Genomic DNA, 18,689 nt, shown 5'->3' on the forward strand with positions numbered 1-18,689 from the left:
GGGTTCACTGGCCCTTTCTGCATAAGGTATTGGAAACTATGGGGTTTAGAATGCAGTTTAGGAGGTGGATTCAGGCTTTTTATGAATCCCCAAGGGCCTGTGTCCGGGTCAATGGTGGAAATTCCGAGATGTTTACGTTGTACAGAGGCACCAGACAGGGGTGCCCTCTGTCACCCTTGTTGTTTGCTATGGTGATGGAGCCCTTTGCAGCTCGAGTGCGCTCGGATCCTAATATCTCTGGAGTCAGAATAGCAGATAGAACTCATAAAATAGCCTTATTCGCTGACGATGTACTGATGCTGATAACACGGCCTCTAACCACCTTTCCACATCTTGAGAGCATAATAGCGGAATACTCTGCCGTATCAGGGTTTAAAGTTAACATGGCCAAATCAGAGGCCCTGAATGTGACGCTTCCTGAGGACGTGGTGGAAACCCTAAAGATCTCCTCTCCATTCCGATGGGCTCATAAACAAATCAGGTATTTAGGAGTCAACTTGACTGGGGATTATTCGGAACTCTTTAATGCCAATTATAAGGGTTTGGGTAAAACTATTGCGGAGGACCTAGAGCGCTGGGGAGAACTGGGAATATCCTGGTTTGGGCGAATAGCTATTCTTAAAATGAACATACTACCCCGCTTACTTTATCTTTTCCAGGTGCTGCCTGTGATGATGCCCAGGCGATTTATAGCGTCCTTACAAGATAAATTGGTGCGGTTCGTCTGGGCCGGAAAGCACCCTAGGTTGGCGAGGTCTCTGTTATACAAGGAGCGGAAGAGGGGGGGGCTAGGGGTGCCCAATCTTGCTTGGTACTATAGAGCAGCACAAGGGAAAGCGGCACTCGAATGGCATCAGGATTATCCTGACCGTCAGTGGGTGCATATAGAACAACATTCCTTGGGCGAGAAGTCGCTGAGTGCAATTATGTGGTTACCAAAGTCTTTCAGAATTCTGGAGGAGCGAGCCTGCCCCTCTATAACTACAACACTTTATTACTGGGACAGCTTATTCCCTAAGAGACAGTGCATATTGACCCGAGACACTCCTATAGCCTTTAATCCTCTATTCCTACCAGGTACCACTAAGGGGATATTTACTAAATGGTATGAGACAGGGGTGAGAAACTGGGGTCAAATGTTTGACGGGGACTCATTGCTGTCTTTTCAGGCCTTGAAGGATAGATATCCAGGGGTAGAGGGAGGTGAATTTGCATATCGTCAATTAGCGCATTTTCTCCAGACTAAAGCGGTACGAGAAGTGATGAAGCGTCAAACGCTGGAGCTGGAGGAAGTGTGCGAGAAGTTTGCTACCTCTCGAGGCCTGATCAGTCACCTATACCTCATCATAAGTAAGCAAACAATTTGTAGTGAGGAGCACAGGAATAGATGGGAAAAGGAACTGGGTAAGTGCCTGGAAGAGCCTGAATGGGAGAGAATAGAAAGAAGCGTGGTGAGAGTGTCGACACATGTACCCCTGCAGGAGAACGCAGTGAAAGTATTATATAGGTGGTACCTTACACCTGCTCGTTTACAGAGGATATTTCCGTCTTCCTCGGGTATGTGCTGGCGGAGGTGTGGCCACAGGGGCACAATGGGGCATATATGGTGGGGTTGTATCAAAATCCGTGCATTTTGGAGAGCGGTCCACTTTAGGATGCAGAAATGGTTGGGAGGTACAATCCCATGGGCTCCTGAGGTGTTTCTGTTCTCTGCTCGGATTGCAGGCTTAACAGCATGTAAACAGATCCTGGCGAAACATGTAGTGGGAACGGCAAGGGTGGTCGTAGCCTCACACTGGCGAAGGGAGGGGGTTCCCCCAATAACAAAATGGCTTCGCAAACTGAGGTATGTAAGTGAAATGGAGAGATTGATGGCTGAGCGCAAAAATCAGATGGGAAAATGGAAATTGGTTTGGAACAATGTCCCCTCTGAAGACCTATCAGTCTAGCATGTTGATTATCCGAGTGTAATATGATTGTTAATGGTCAGCTGTGTCCTTTTGGAGAGAGGGTGGGTAGTGGGGGGGGGGGGGGGATTGTTAGATCAGGGGGGAAGGGAAGGGGAAAAAATGGAATAAACGACAAAATTTGAAGTTACGTGATGTTAATATCTGAATGATGAAACTGTTACTCACCAGTTACTCACCACAGTGAAGAAACTATTACTAGATTCTTTGTACTTACAATAGAGAAGTACTTATTTGATGTCTGTGCAATGTATGTTATGTTATGTTTCATTGAACAATAAAGACTTCTTTCAAAAAAAAAAAAAAAAAAAAAATCGGCTTGCACGTTGCTCTGACCTGCTATGTGAGCTGCTGACAGAAGCTGCAGATGTAGCTCGGCCCAGTGGCAAATTAGAGCGGCCTCCGCAGCCAGTGCTCTGCACTGAGTGCCGTCTTGTCGATTTATAGAGGCTACTGCTGTTGTGTTGTCCGACAGAACTCTGACAGCCAGTCCTTCCAGGGTTTTGTGAAAGGCCAGAAGCAGGCCAGAAGCGCCTGAAATATCGCTCTCAGTTCTAAGCAACTGACGGACCACCTGTTTCCTCGGGTATCCATAGACCCTGGGCATAGCTTCCCTGGCAATGTGCTCCCCAGCACTTCAGGCTGGCATCCGTTACGACTAGGCACCAATTGGGAAGCGCTAGCGACATTCCTCGCCGCAGCATGCTGTCTGAGAGCCACCACTCCATACTGACTCGGGCCGCAGGGAGCCACGTGAGTCTGCGTTGATAACCCTGGGACATCGGAGACCATCGTTGAAGCAGGGCAATCTGCAGAGGTCTCTTATGCGCTCTCGCCAATGGCACCACTTCTAAGGTGGCCGTCATCGACCCCAACAGCCGGACAATGTCCCAAGCTCGTGGGCGAGGCATCCTAGACGGACCTGATTCTGAAGCTTGCACCGCCTTTGGACGGGTAGATAAACAAATCCCGAGGCCGTGTCGAACCGGACCCCCAAATATTCTAGAGACTGAGAGGGGGGTCAGGTGACATTTGGCTATATTGACGACCCAGCCCAGAAATTGCAGTACTGCACTCTGGCTGTGACATGATGACTCTCTTTTGCCGAGTCCGCTCTGATGAGCCAGTTGTCTAGGTACGGGTGAACCCGGATACCCTCTCGCCTGAGAAAGGCAGCTACTACCACAATTACCTTTGAAAAGGTTCGGGGAGAGAGCGGTGACGTCACGCTGAGCGATGGCTGTGTGAGAGAACAGCTCCACACGCCAGTAACGAAGATCGATAATAATAACTACAGGTTGGCGAAATCGGAACACACGATCGGACTTAGTGAGCATTAGAGGAGCAGCGGAGCACGGGGATGGCAGGCAAAGAGGCGTCTGGACCCCGCAAATCTTTAAAAGACTTCTCTTACCGGCCGCTGCAGATGGCGGACAAGATGGCGCCCGCAGAAGAAAGCGGGAAAACCGACAAGGCCCGACGCGATAGATCACCAGTAGATATTGCGGTGGAGGGGGAACTTTCTGCAAGAGACTTTTGGGCACTGCTGGAGGTGATTCGAGCGGATATTAAAGGGGTCCGCGAAGATTTCGCGACCCTAGCAGCTGAGCTCCGGGGCGAGGTCTCCGAGATGGGACACCGCGTGGTGGAGCTGGATGAACAAATGGAGAGCCAGCAGGAAGCCCTGAGCTCCGTCGAACTTACGCTGGAAGCGCAACAGGCCATGTGCAGGTCCCTGAGTGAGAAGGTGGAAGACCTAGAAAACCGAGGGAGGAGAGCTAATTTACGTTTCAGAGGCATACCGGAGCAAGCTGAATATGTGAACTGCGAACAGGCCATACAGCAAATTGCGAGTATGCTGCTATCTGAAGAGGGGCAAGAAGTGACGCCCTCCATGATCAAAATAGACAGAGCGCATAGAATGCTGGCACGCACGAAAGCTAACGTGCCCCGGGACATTATTGCATGCTTCACGGAATACAAAACAAAGGAAGCTATCCTCCGTAAGGCACGGAAATTGGAAGTGGTGCATTGGGAATCCCTCCCTATTGAAATCTATCAAGACCTTGCCCCTGCCACATTAAAACGACGGGCGGAGCTGCGGAACTATACCAGATACCTGCGAGATAAAGGAATACCCTACAGATGGCAGCACCCTTTTGCTTTGACATATAACCAAGATGGAAAATGGCACAGGGTTACTACTGCGGAGGAAGCTAGGGAAAAATGGCCAGAAGTAGAGGCACCCCGGAGGCCCCCGGAGGAACAGACCAGAGTGGAGGGGAATGCACGCCCGATAAGACAACGTTGGACGCGAGTGGCGAGAGGCAAGGGACGCCTCACTAGACAACAATCTGAGAAGCAGCTGACATCAGCACGATTTAATATAACTTGACTGCTGTATTATGAACATTGAGGCTCAAGGTTTGGTTGATGTGATGTGTGTGCCCACGAGTTGATATGTATGGGGAAAGTAAGGGAGATAAGAATGTAGTTATAGACAAGGATATGGGATAGTTGGATATCTACTGGCGAATGGGTAGTCACCGTTCTCACAATTTTGGAGGTGGGATACAGTTCTCCCATCGGTTAAAGAAGGATAGGGGAAGGGAGGAGGGAGGGGGATGGGTTTTGGGGATCTCTCAGGAAACTGATAACACTACACATGGTTTAGATAAGTTGCAACGGATCAGGAGGAAGGCTGATAGAATTACAGATAAGGCCCCACCATGATTGGGTTTACATGCTTATCATTAAATGTACGAGGTCTTAACTCTCCTCTAAAACGTAGGAGGCTTTTCCGAGAGGCACTAAGGGTGAAGGCTGAAGTTCTCTTTATACAGGAAACACACCTGTTACCCCGACACGAACATCTGCTACAGCACCCTAGATACCCACTCCAATTCCTGGCATCTAATAGGCAACCAGCAAAAACAGCGGGTGTGGGGATACTATTTAAACAAGGGCACCAATGGGAAATACAAATGGTCAAGAGAGATGTGGGGGGCAGGTTTGTGATTGTGGTGGGGAGTCTCGGGGGTCATACCTACACCTTAGTTAACATTTATGCCCCGAATCACGCGCAAGGAGCCTTTTTTGAGACACTGGGCGCTCAGCTGTCACGCAATGTGCAAGGGGAGCTTTTGCTGGGAGGGGACTTTAATATGACGATGGACCCCTCGTTAGACAACTCAAGTGGGACAGCGAACTATGCGCAATCAGATCGGGATAACTTGCTTCAGTTTTTAAATCAGTGGGGCCTGGTGGATATTTGGAGGGTGTTACATGGGGAGAGAGGGACTATACATGCTTCTCGGCTCCCCATGATTCCTATTCAAGAATAGATATGTGGATGGGAAGCGCGGGTGTGACTATGCAGGTGGAATCTTCAGAAATACATACAAGAACATGGTCGGATCACGCCCCTCTCTCTATAACACTCCGGGGATTCCCAGTAAAAGATAGACAGTTGAGGTGGCAGCTCCCTGATAGAGTATTAGACGATCCAAAAATTGTTCAGAAACTCGCAGGAGAGATCAGGGAGTTCCTGCAATTTAATGATGTCCCGGGCATAGCACCAGAGATTCTATGGGAAACCCTGAAGGTAGTGATTAGGGGGTCCTTGATCTCCATACAAGCCTTTCTACAGAAAGACCATAAGGAAAAAGAAACAATTCTGAGACAAACAATACATCGGTTAGACCCATTAGCCAAACAGAATCAGGCCTCCCCGAGTCAGCAAGAGGAATTGCATAGAGCTAGGGTGCAATTGCTGGACTTGGACCTCAAGGTTATTAAAGAGCAGATGCAGAAGACACAACAGGAATTTTATGAATTCAACAACAAAGCTAGTAAATTACTAGCATATAAATTAAGACAGTTAAGGCAAAGGAATGTCATTAGTAGAGTGAGAACAGAGGATGGGCGGCTTTGGGATCAACCGGCAGAGGTTAAGAGACTCTTTGTGGAATACTATCAGAGACTCTATAGCCCAGAGGAGGGGATGGAGGAGGAGGCCATTCGGGCCTATTTGAGTAACATAGATATGCCAACTCTCAGGGGGAATGATTATGAGATGCTATCTGCCCCCATAGAGCTAGAAGAGGTGACATCAGCAATCAAGGGTCTGCCTAGTGGAAAAGCTCCAGGAGCAGATGGGTATAATAACCGATTCTATAAATGTTTAACTCGTTATTGGCACCAATTCTACTTAGAGTATTCAATACTATACAGGCTGATACCGGGCTCCCAAGATCTTGGCGCCTAGCTGAGGTGGTTTTATTATTAAAGCCACATAAAGATCCGCAAAGTTGTGGCTCATATCGGCCTATTTCCCTGCTGGGGACTGACTATAAAATATTGACCACCATCTTGGCTGCCCGGCTGCAGAAAGTACTCCCATATCTGGTTCACGAGGACCAAGCCGGGTTCATAGCAAATAGACAGACCTTTGACAATACTAGGCGAGCACAATATCTACTGGATAGAATTAACAATTGGGACACCCGGCAGTGTTTGTGTCACTGGACGCCGAGAAGGCGTTTGATAGAGTGCTGTGGCCCTTCCTGTTTGAACTGCTACGGAAGGTTGGAATTGGCGGGCAATACTTAAGCTGGGTCGCGGCGCTCTACCAACAGCCGATGAGTCGGCTGCGAATTAATGACACGACAACAGAGCCTTTTGAATTGTTTAGAGGTACAAGACAGGGTTGTGCCCTCTCCCCATTACTGTTCGCACTAGCCATGGAACCACTAGCAATCTTGATTCGAGCAGAAGTTGCAGTACAAGGCGTTAGAATTGGGAGGCATGAAACCAAACTACTGCTTTATGCAGATGATATACTGCTGACACTGTCGCAGCCTGAGATATCGTTGCAAGCTGTAATGCAGATAATTCAGGGATACGGCCAGGTGGCTGGTCTCAAAATTAATATGCAGAAGTCTGAGATCATGCCCATACAGTGCTCGAATGAGCTACAGGAGCAGCTACAAACCTCCTTCCATCTCCTCTGGTCGCCTCAGTATATTAGATATCTGGGGGTTAATTTAACGCCAGACACTGGGGACCTATTTCGGGAGAACTTTTTACCTAAACTACGCGAACTTTTGCAAGAACTGGACAGATGGGGAGGGTTACACATGTCATGGATGGGTAGAATAGCAGCGGTTAAGATGACACTGCTCCCCAAACTCCTGTATCTGTTTATGGCAGTGACAGTTCATATACCATACACATTTTTTCACACTCTTCATAAGAAAATGTTCGCCTTTATCTGGTGTAGAAGACCACCTCGAGTGGCCCGTAGTGTCCTCTTTCAACTACGGAAAGATGGGGGTATGGGAGTGCCTAACTTTAGCCTATATTATAGAGCTGCCCTATTTCAGATGCTGTCCACGGTACAGAGAGGCCCGAATAAGTTGTGGACCTACGATGCGCAATGGGGCTTAAAAGGGGTGCCAATATGGGCAGTAGCGTGGCTCCCCTTGCCGCTCATACGAGACCTTATTTCGGGAATACGGGGTCCGATGGGGGTGATCCTGGGGGAATGGGTTAGATGTAGAGTGGCATGGTTCCCTGGGCGTAAATATCATGTGATGACCCCTATCATTTTTGCAACCGACTTCACTCCAGGTCGGACAGATGGGGTATATAGACATTGGTCTGCAGCCTCGTTGCGCTTGCTGGGCCAAATATGGGAAGATGGGAAGTGCCATTCATTTCACACACTTCAGGAGGAATTTGGGTTAGGGGACAAAGACTACTTCTCGTACATGCAGATTAGAGACTTTATACAGAGAAAAGCGAGAGAGGACTTAGCCCTTGCAGACACAGAGCTTGAGTTAGCCATGAGATCAGGGGAAGGCAAAGGGGGGATATCCCGCATTTACAGAGCTATGTTGCATAAGACCCAACCACTGGGCAAATACATTAAGAAATGGGAGACGACACTGGGTGCCACATATGATCCACTGGTCTGGAAAAGAATATTTAAACGTTTATTGGCATTTTCAGTAGCTACTCCTTTATTGGAAAATGGGTATAAGATGTTGTATCAATGGTATATGACCCCGAGCCGACTTTTCCGCATTTTTAAAAATGGATCGGCAGTCTGCTGGCGTAGGTGCGGGGCAGAAGGTACATTTTGGCATATCTGGTGGGAATGCCCAATGATACAGCAGTTCTGGCAGGACTTACAGTCCAGACTGCAGAGCGGGATGGGGCTGGTGATAAAGTTTGATGCTGACATATGTCTGTTAAATTTAGTTGCAAAAGAGAGTAAAGGCTCCTGCTCAGCACTTTTACGATACATTGTTACAGCAGCCAAGACTTTAATTGCAAAGTATTGGAAACAACAAACACTGCCCACTGTGGACCAAGTACTTACCAAGGTGGACTATTGCTGTATGATGGATAAATTGACTGCCATGCGAAGAGGAGGAATGATGAGATTTCTTAAAACCTGGTCCACTTATGTAGAGTGGCGAGGGCTTACAGGATGAGGAGTATATTTGGTGACTCTTGTGGCAAAACAATGTGTAACCTTTTGATGATGTGTTCCTGAGAGGGGTGGGAGGGGGGAGTTTAGGGGGGCTTTTTGTTTTTGTTTTTTTCTTGTTGGTACTGCAAAATGTATGGCATATATTGTCAATATGCGTTAAAGTATGCTCTGAAAATTGTTAACTCTAATAAAAAGATAAATAAAAAAAAAAAGAAAAGGTTCGGGGAGCTGTGGCGAGGCCAAAAGGCAAGGCCCGAAACTGAAAATGTCTTCCCAACACCGCAAATCAGAGGAACCTTTGGTGCGGGGGCCAAATAGGTATGTGCTAGTAAGCTTCTTTTAGGTCCAGAGACGTGAGGAACTCTCCTGGCTGTACCGCCGCAATGACGGAGCGCAGGGTTTCCATGTGAAAATGCCGCACTCTCAAAGACTTGTTGACTTCCTTCAAGTCGAGAATGGGCCGAAAAGACCCGCCATTTTTGCGGCATCACAAAGTAAATGGAGTAACGACCACAGCCGTGTTCGGCGGGAGGCACAGGGATCACCGCCCCAAGGTGCAACAAGACTTGTAGGGTCTCCTCTACCGCCGCCCATTTGACGGCAGTACCGCATCGGGACTCCAAAAACACGTCTCTCACCGGGGCACTGAATTCCAATCGGTAACCTTCTCTGATCAGGTCCAGGACCTACTGATCCGAGGTAATCTTGGTCCACTCCTCTAGAAAGAGGGAAAGGCATCCTCCTACAGCTGTAAAGGAGGAGTGGACCGGCGCACCATCATTGAGAGGGTCGCCCTTGAACTCCAGGCCTAGCACCGGCCACTGCGGATCGCTTGTTCGAGCGAAAGTTCTTCTGCTGAAAACGGGCACATTGAGTAAACCCAGCAGAGCGCCCCGGGCAATACCTTCTAGCTTCACGGAAGCGAGGTCTAGAGGAGGAGGGAACCACCTGACCCTTGGAAGAAGGCCGCGGCCTATCCTCAGGTAACCGCTGGGGTTTAGCATTCCCCAGGTCTTTAACAATCCTCTCCAAATAACAGAAGTCCCCAAAAGGGCAACTTCACCAGCCTTTGCTTACAGGCCATGTCAGTCTCCCAATGCCGTAGCCATAGAAGGCGGCGGGCGGAAACCGCCACAGGCATCTGTTTAGCCGAAGCTCTGACCTGATCATAGAGGGTGTCAGCTAAAAATGACAAGGCCGACTCCATGCACGGTGCAACCTCAGCGAGGGACTCCGCACCATCCACGGGCTGTTCCACTGCCTGTTGTAACCAAGAAAGGCAGGCTCGAGCAGCATAAGAACTGCAAACAGACGCCCTTAAGGCTAGGCCCAAAATCTCAAAGGACCGTTTTAGCGCTGATTCCAGGCGCCGGTCCTGAATGTCCTTCAGGGCGACTCCCTCTACTGGGAGAGTGCTCTTTTTTGTCACAGCCCAAAACGGCATCCCAAAACGGGCCAAGTGCTCCTCACTCAGAGGGTAAAGATGCCCCATCTCTCTGGCCACTTTCAAGGGCCCCTCTGGGTCAGCCCATTGAGCAGAAATAAGCTCTTGGATGGAGTCATGCAAAGGAAAGGCTCAAGCAGGCTTCTTAGTACTCGCCATCCTCGGATTACCAGAGGAGGCCTCGCCTTGAACAGGATCATCAATAGAGAGGGCAGTGGCGTACCAAGGGGGGGGGGGCGGTCCGCCCCGGGTGCACGCCGCTGGGGGGTGCCGCAGTGCGCGCCTGTCAGCTGAGTTCGCTAACTTCGCTGCAGCTCCCTCTGCCCCGGAACAGGTTACTTCCTGTTTCACCTCCCTCCTCCAACAAAGGTAGGGGGGTGGGGAAAGGCCGTTAGACCACCAGGTCAGGGGGGGAATTGACTCGCGGCCTTCTGGGCCACCAGGGCTATTTGAAGGGATGCTAAGGGGCTGGAGACCCACCGGATCTCAAGCCCCCCCAAACTAGTGTCGGGGGGGGGGGGGGGTCGGGGGAGCGGAGAGAGTTTTGACTCACGGCCCACTGGGCCACCAGGGCTCTATTCAAGGGGATGCTTGACAGCCCAGACCTGTCAAACAAGTGCGGAAGGATTGTGCCTGATCCTGCACTTTACCCTATGATCAGATATAATAGCATACTTAAATTTGCATACTATTATCTCTGATCATAGAGGGCGGTAAAGCCCCGTGCTGTTCTAGAACTATTTTTAGAGTGTTGTTTGGAACAGCGCGGGACTTTTGATCATCTGTCCAATTATGCCATGCTTTTCCCTTTCCTTATGTGTCTGTTAAACTTTATCAATAGTTAATTTTATTTTTGTTTAATTAATTTGGGGTCCCAGATCACCAAACAATAAAATTAAGGAGCTTAGGAGAGAACAAGCATTATGAAGTTGCGAAGAACTGTGTAGAAGATTTAGCACTCTACTTGAAGCCACTAAGTGGAGGAAAGGGTAAGTTTTGAAAAAATGCTCTGGAGTTTTGTCGAAGCTGGTTCTCCACGCACTGGGTAATATGTTTCAAGGCTGAGGGGTCTTTTCAATAAACCATGTTAGATTTTTAAAATGACGTTTAACATGTGCTAACAATGTGACTGGTAAACTGCTAGTGCATGCTAATCGTTATGTTAAACACTTTACTCAGAAGTTGCCATTAGGGGAGTGGGGAATGAGCAGGGACTGCACCTTGCAATTAATGTGGGGGTCATTGCTGTATTTTATGTGCTAACATGGCAGATGTTTAATACTTTTTCAAGAAGTACTAGCCATTATGCCCGTTAAAACGGGTGAGATTTCCAGCTACCCTCCTTGCCAGGTCGCCGCCGCCCCTCCCCCCGAGGTCGCAGCTACCATTCCCCCCCCCGGAGTCGTCGCCGCCACCCCCCCCCTTCCACCCGGCCCGGGCCCTCTCTTCACGATTCAACTTACAGCGCCGAACCCGCAGCAGGCAGATCAGCTGAGCTGCCGTCGGCCTTCCTTCTCTGCCTGTATCCCGCCCTCGTGTGACGTAACGTCGGCGAGGGCGGGACAAAGGAAGGGAAGGAAGGCCGACAGCAACTCAGCTGATCTGCCTGCTGCGTTTTCGGTGCTGTAAGTTGAATTGTGAAGAGAGGGCCCGGGCCGGGTGTAGGGGGGGCAGCGGCTGTGACTCCGGGTGGGGGGAGGAGCGGTAGCAACCTCGGCGGTTCCCTCCCTCCCCTTCGTGCAGTTTCCCTCTCTGTCCCGCCCCCGTCATCACGTATTGACGCGGGGGCGGGACAGAGGGAAAGTCTCTACTGCGCATTTGCGGGTGAGTACGGTTACTCGCAATTTATATGTTTGATAGGTTATCAATAGAAATCAAACAAAATAAAACAAGGAAAAGAAAATAAGATGATACCTTTTTTATTGGACATAACTTAATACATTTCTTGATTATCTTTCGAAGGTATCATCTTATTTTCTTTTCCATGTTTTATTTTGTTTGATTTCTATTGATAACCTTAAGAGTGGACTAACACGGCTACCACACTCCTCTACTTATGTTTGATAGGTAATTGCATTGTGTCCCTCATTAATGACGTGACTGTCTTCCCCATAGTGCAGGGAATGCTCCCGTTAGTTACTGCAGAAGTTTTGCACCTAAAATGCTTTTTCCTTAGTAATTAACACACATTAGTAGTAAAATATTAGCACGCTGGTGCTTATTTTAGAAGCTCTATTTGTGTTTTGTACATCTGAAAATCAGCATGGCTGTCAAAATGCTGATTTTTTTTTTTTTTTTACTAAAGCCAGGAAGGATATAGATGCTTAAAACTCCTGAACGTCATATGGCAAGGGGATGTGGTCTGGGTGTGTTTTGGGCAGGACTGGGGAGGGGCCAGAAGTGACTTCCAGCTCCGATTGCAGAAGGGGAAGGGATGTCCATGTTCAAAGATGAGTATCCGTATTAGACCTAGTACTTCACACATCCAGGTTACAGAAATGTGCTACGTTTGAGCAGCTCTCCACTAAATGGAGTAAGGGAAGTCACAGTAGGTGTTTTCCTATCCCTGGAGGGCTCACGATTTAAAAAAAAAAAAAAAAAATCCTGCAGTAGGACTTGAACAGGCAACCTTTGGATCTCTGCTCTGGTTCTCAGTTGGTTACTGTAACCATTAGGCTGCTACTCCACATAGATGCCTCTGTGACCATTTTATAATGTGGATGTTGCTATGCTACCATACAGACATCCATGTCCTTTATTTTGTTCCATTCATAATTTAGATGTTTCAGTTTGTAAAATGGGTGTTCATACTGGACGTAGCCAGCACTTAGATATCCGTTTCTCGTGTATTTTAGAACAGGCTGTGTGTTGGTAAATCTTGTTCTAAAATACAGGAGAAATGGATGTCCATATCTGACATACAGACTTATAGATGTCCAATTGAATCTCCATTCTAAAATTGTGCTCTGTGTTAACTGGTCCAGGTATACCCAGCATCCTGCCTTTCAGGTAGCACAGGGCCCTAAATGCATTGCAGTTAGCTACACTTATTGAAGCAGCGCTAACTGCACCATGTTATCTGTTGTGTTAAAGGTTAATGTGCAGTAGCTACTTTCATGTAACTGGCAGAGCCAGTGGTGGGAGGCGGGGCTAGTGCTGGGCAGACTTCTACGGTCTGTGCCCTGAACATAGCAGATACAAATCAAGGTAAGGTATACACAAAAAGTAGCACATATGAGTTTATCTTGTTGGGCAGACTGGATGGACCGTGCAGGTCTTTTTCTGCCGTCATCTACTATGTTTTACTATAAGGTTTATTGTAAACTGCATTGATATTGGGTGATTCTATAGTATAATAAGGCCATGCTTGGTGCATGTGAGTTCTACAGTAAACGCAGCTCTTGTACACATATGCCAGGGAAAACACAAAAGTGAAGCACACATTGGCACCACTCTTCTGCACTTTTAACTATAAACTTCTCAAAAACTTCTTCACTTGAAAGGCTTCCTTAAGCACAGAAAATAGGTGCCAATGTGTGCTTTCACCATCGAGCTTGTTCTGACTCGCACACATTTGTTTTTCAGTACCAGCACTTCGAGGCTTGCACGGGCTTCCTTCCATTTCCAAAACAAATTTAAACCTGCAAATTTTAAAGAGAAAATCACAATAAATTCTCTCTTAAGCCCCATCCCCCCAACACCAGCTCTAGATTGGTGTTATTTTTCCATTGATAACAGCAGGGTTTGCTTATGCATTGTTCTCTGAGAATTGGAAGGGAACAGAAAATGACCTCAGTTACATCCACTTGACTATCGAGTATGGTACCGGAAGATTAGAGGGTGGCCAATGTAACGCCGATTTTTTAAAAAGGTTCCAGAGAAGATCCAGGAAATTATAGACCAGTAAGTCTGACATCGGTGCCGGGCAAAATGGTAGAGACTATTATTAAGAACAAAATTACAAGCATATTCAAAAGCATGGATTAATGAGACAAAGTCAACATGGATTTAGTGAAGGGAAATCTTGCCTCACCAATCTACTACATTTCTTTGAAGGGGTGAACAAACATGTGGATAAAGGGGAGCCGGCTGATATTGTGTATCTGGATTTTAAGAAGGCGTTTGACAAAGTACCTCATGAAAGACTCCAGAGGAGTCATTTCAGGAAGTAGTGTTCTATTGTGGATTAAAAACTGGTTAAAAGATAGAAAACAGAGAGTAGGGTTAAATGGTCATTATTCTCAATGGAGAAGGGTAGTTAGTGGGGTTCCCCAGGACTCTGTGCTGGGACCGCTGCTTTTTAACATATTTATAAATGACATAGAGATGGGAGTAACTAGTGAGGTAATTAAATTTGCTGATGACACAAAGTTATTCAAAGTGGTTAAATCGCGGGAGGATTGTGAAAAATTACAAACGAACCTTACGAGACTGGGCGTCTAAATGGCAGATGATGTTTAATGTGAGCAAGTGCAAAGTGATGCATGTGGGAAAGAGGAACCCAAATTATAGCTATGTCATGCAAGGTTACACATTAGGAGTCACAGACCAAGAAAGGGATCTAGGTGTCGTTGTTGATGATATGTTGAAACCTTCTGCTCAGTGTGCTGCTGTGGCTAAGAAAGCAAACAGAATGTTAGGTATTATTAGGAAAGGAATGGAAAACAAAAATGAGGACCGCACCTCAAATATTGTGTTCAATTCTGGTCACCGCATCTCAAAAAATATATAGTGGAATTAGAAAAGGTGCAGAGAAGGGCGACGAAAATGATAAAGGGGATGGGACGACTTCCCTATGAGGAAAGGCTAAAGCGGCTAGGGCTCTTCAGCTTGGAGAAAAGGCGGCTGAGGGGAGATATGATAGAGGTCTATAAAATAATGAGTGGAGTTCAACGGGTAGATGTGAAGCGTCTGTTCACGCTTTCCAAAAATACTAGGACTAGGGGGCATGCGATGAAGCTACAATATAGTAAATTTAAAACAAATCAGAGAAAACTTTTCTTCACTCAACGTGTAATTAAACTCTGGAATTCGTTGCCAGAGAATGTGGTAAAGGCGGTTAGCTTAGCGGAGTTTTAAAAAAGGTTTGGCCGGCTTCCTAAAGGAAAAGTCCATAGACCGTTATTAAATGGACTTGGGGAAAATCCACTATTTCTGGGATAAGTAGTATAAAATGTTTTGTACATTTTGGGGATCTTGCTGGGTATTTGTGACCTGGATTGGCCACTGTTGGAAACAGGATGCTGGGCTTGATAGACCTTTGGTCTTTCCCAGTATGGCAATACTTATGTACTTAAGACTACATTTAACTTCAATTTGCAGTTATCTTTGGTGTTGTGACAAGGTGTATGTCCCATCACTTGGAAAGAGGTCTCCACAAGAAAAGATGGTATTTTCAGACTCCTACTATACCACCACTTGGGTCTGGTCCCCACTATTATGTTTAGGGGGAATCCCAGAACCTCGCTGGGGTGGTTGTAGTCAGGTAGAGGAGACTATGTGTGAAGTGGCAAAGGCGGGGCTAACCCTCTGGAGAACAGTCAAATAACTCCTGGGAGGGAGAAGAGGTTTAAAGCTGAACAGCAGAGAGTTGGAAGAGACTGGACTCATTTGCATGGACGAATTATATGAGAAACTTTGAGGGCTGACAAAAGTCTCTGGGAGCTTCCGAGAAAAAGGCTGTAAGACTGTTGGGACCCTAGGGGGTTTCTCCCTGGTCAGTACCTGAGGAACCTTTGGATTGTATCTCCCTCACCCTGAGAGGAAAGGAGGAGGAAAGGCTGGACTCTGGCAGAGGGGAACCAAAATGGAGAGGAATCTCTTCTAGGGTTTAATTCAGTTTGTATTTTGGCAAGCTGTGCTTGGCATGAATCCAGCTTGCACTTTGGTAAGCAGAATTGTGGATTAGATTTGGCTTCCGTTCTCGGCAAACACTGCTTGGATTGCACTCGGTGTGCACTTCAGCAAGCAGAAATCTGGACATGGTATCTCCTCAGCCTATGCTTTGGAAGACAGGTGAAGGTTAATGCTAGCATTAGGTTTTGAGTATCATGTTCTAAGCCCCAAAAGTTTACCTTTCTTACAGCCCAATGATCAGAAGCCCTAGCTCGGGGCCAAAAATTACCCTATGATCAGAGCTAATAGCATTAGTTCTGATCATAGAGTAAAAGTGCAGGAGGGTTGTGCCTCAGAATCCTCCTGCACTTGTTTGACAGGTCCTCCAACTGCAAGGTCCTGGTGGCCCAGAGCCCCCCCCCCCCCCCAACACAAGGGCAGAGGAAACTGGCGATCTGGTGGGGGCCCTGTAGGGATGCACTGGGCAGGGCACTGCTATTTTTAAGGCAGCACTGGAAAAGGAGGGCGTGCTACTCCCTCCTCCACCAAGCAGGTACGGTGGGAGAGAGAGCCACTGGACCACAAGGTGGGGGGCTGGGTTTGTGGCCCACTGGGCCTTTTTCTCAGGGTGCGAGGGGAGGTTGGGGAGGCTGGAGATCCACCGGTCTCCAGCCCCCCCCCCCATGCAATTGTGTCGAGGGGGAGGTCTGGGAACTGGAGATCCACTGGACCTCCAGCCCATGTCACTGACTTGGGGTTGGGGGTCAGGACTCCTGTGGGGGGGCTCCTCATTCGGGTTGGGTTTGGGTTCTATTGGAGGGAGATGGAGGGCCTGTTAACTTACAAACGCATACTGAACAGGGCTCCCCATTCCTCCCCACTGCTCTGCAAACCCTAACGCCAGCTCTGAGCTGGCATTGGTTTGCTGCAGAAGCTGTGCCAATGTTTGGCACATTGTGCGCTGAGCACTGGGTAGGAATAGGTAAAGCCCTACTTAGCATGCATTTACATGCTTGCTCACTGCATTCAGAGCACTCAGCACACTAGTAGGGCACTACTGACCTCTAACGCCTGGGTTTACTTTTGATCATCTGGGCACTAATATGGGTGTGTTACATCACCTGCATGCCTTAGTCAGTCACACCAGCCAATACATTACACAGCAATGAACGTACTGATGTAATATGTAGTAAGCTGCTGGCAAAACACACCAACCTAGAAACATACACTGTACCATGCAGACAGGATTCGTATTACTTCCAAGCAAGGCGGTACTCACCTACTAGACGCCGTACCTCCTCTTCGCTCATGTACATGCTAAGGCCGGGCCCGGGGACACTGTGGTGGTAGCCACCGCTCTTACCGTACGGAGAGTTACTGACATTAGATCTCGCCTGACCCCGCACCATGGGCAGCAGGAACAACAACAGGAGAGAGCTCCACCGCCACGCACACTCCCAGAACCTCGGCTCCCAAGATCCCTGTTCAGCCCTCCAGGCCCGCCCATCAAACATCCTTCGCTCGCTGACGCTGCCTTTTCTCCCGCAGCTCCGGGTACGGCCGTGGAGGCAGCGTTCAGCATTGCCTGCCTGCCCAGAAATTCTTCTTCCCAGGCTCCGTCCGCTGCCTCGGTCCCTGCATTCTTTTTTCCGCTGGTCGTGCAGCGCTGCCATTCACACAGGCACCTCCATCCGGCCCTCTCTGAAGCACTTCCGGCAAAAGGTAAAAGGATACAGCGGGATCCTCTCGGATTACATTTAAAAACCTTTAAAAGTTAATTTTTTTTCTTTGCCCAGTCGTTCACATATGGACATTTATCCTCCTAGAAGACAGCTGATGAATTTAACGCTAAGGATTATTCTCCCGGGATCCTCCTATTTCCTTACCAACCTTGTCCTCCTTAAAAGTTGCGATCCTCCGTGCGACAGTAACATTACGTCACAGGGGGCGTAACTTAGGGGATCGGGCGTCCTCAAACAAAGAGGTGCAATAGACTGGAGTCCACTGTAAGCAAGGAAGCCAATTTGGTTAATCTCTATTTCCACTCCCCCCCCCCCCCCCCCGCGCAGCCGTCATTGCCACTCACTCAAAACAAAGCAAGCAAACCTATTAGCTGCTGCATCTGCGTTGTAGAGTTCTTTATTGTTGAGCAGGGGCGTAGCTACGGGTGGCCCGCCCAGCGCCAGCCCCAGCACCAGCACCCATTGCCGGCCACTGCTGCTTTTCCTGTTGAGCAGCAGGGCCGGCGCAACAAAAAGAAGAAGCGCTAACGGCGCTAAGGAGTAAGGACGAGAAATGTTAAAAAAAAAAAAAAGCGCGGCACCGGCAGGCACTGTCTCGGCAGCCTTGAGGCATTGGCTGCTTGCTCGCAGGCTCCGCTGGCATGCAGGGCGGGCCTCGTCGAAGAAAAGAGGGAAAACATGGAAGGATGGGGAGAAAAGAGGGAAAACAGATGGAAGGATGGCAGAGAATGAGGGAAAACATGGAAGGATGGGGAGAAAGGGAAAACATGGAAGGATGGGGAGAAAAGAGAAAACAGATGGAAGGATGGGGAGAGAAAGAGGGAAACAGATGGAAGGATGGCAGAGAATGAGGGAAAACATGGAAGGATGGGGAGAAAGGGAAAACATGGAAGGATGGGGAGAAAAGAGAAAACAGATGGAAGGATGGGGAGAGAAAGAGGGAACATGGATGGATGGGGAGAGAGACTCTGGATGGAAGGATGGGGAGAGAAAGGGGAGAGACTGGAAGGATGCAGAGAGAAAGGTGAGAGACTGGAAGGATGTGGAGAGAGAAGGGACACTGAACAGAAAAGGGTAGAGTGATACAGAGACACTGGTTAGAAAGAGGGAGAGAGACATTAGATGGAAGGATCAGGAGAGAGGATAGATGGATGGAAGGATGGGGAGAGAAAGAGGGAAGACGCTGGATGGAAGGGTAGGGA

The 18,689-nt window shown here is 48.3% G+C and overlaps 1 protein-coding gene across 2 annotated transcripts in view; it reads right to left on the minus strand.

The window, feature by feature from the left end:
• RYK (receptor like tyrosine kinase) overlaps positions 1-17,672 on the minus strand; it is a 1,372,566-nt gene extending 1,354,894 nt beyond the window's left edge. For both annotated transcript variants that reach the window (XM_030217203.1, XM_030217202.1), the window contains exon 1: positions 17,025-17,672. In XM_030217203.1, coding sequence (XP_030073063.1) covers positions 17,025-17,418 — 394 coding nt within the window. In that variant the 5' untranslated portion in view covers positions 17,419-17,672. The remainder of the gene's footprint in view (positions 1-17,024) is intronic.
• Positions 17,673-18,689: the final 1,017 nt, after the last annotated feature.

Source organism: Microcaecilia unicolor, chromosome 10 (assembly GCF_901765095.1).
Source record: "Microcaecilia unicolor chromosome 10, aMicUni1.1, whole genome shotgun sequence".
Lineage (NCBI taxonomy): Eukaryota > Metazoa > Chordata > Amphibia > Gymnophiona > Siphonopidae > Microcaecilia > Microcaecilia unicolor.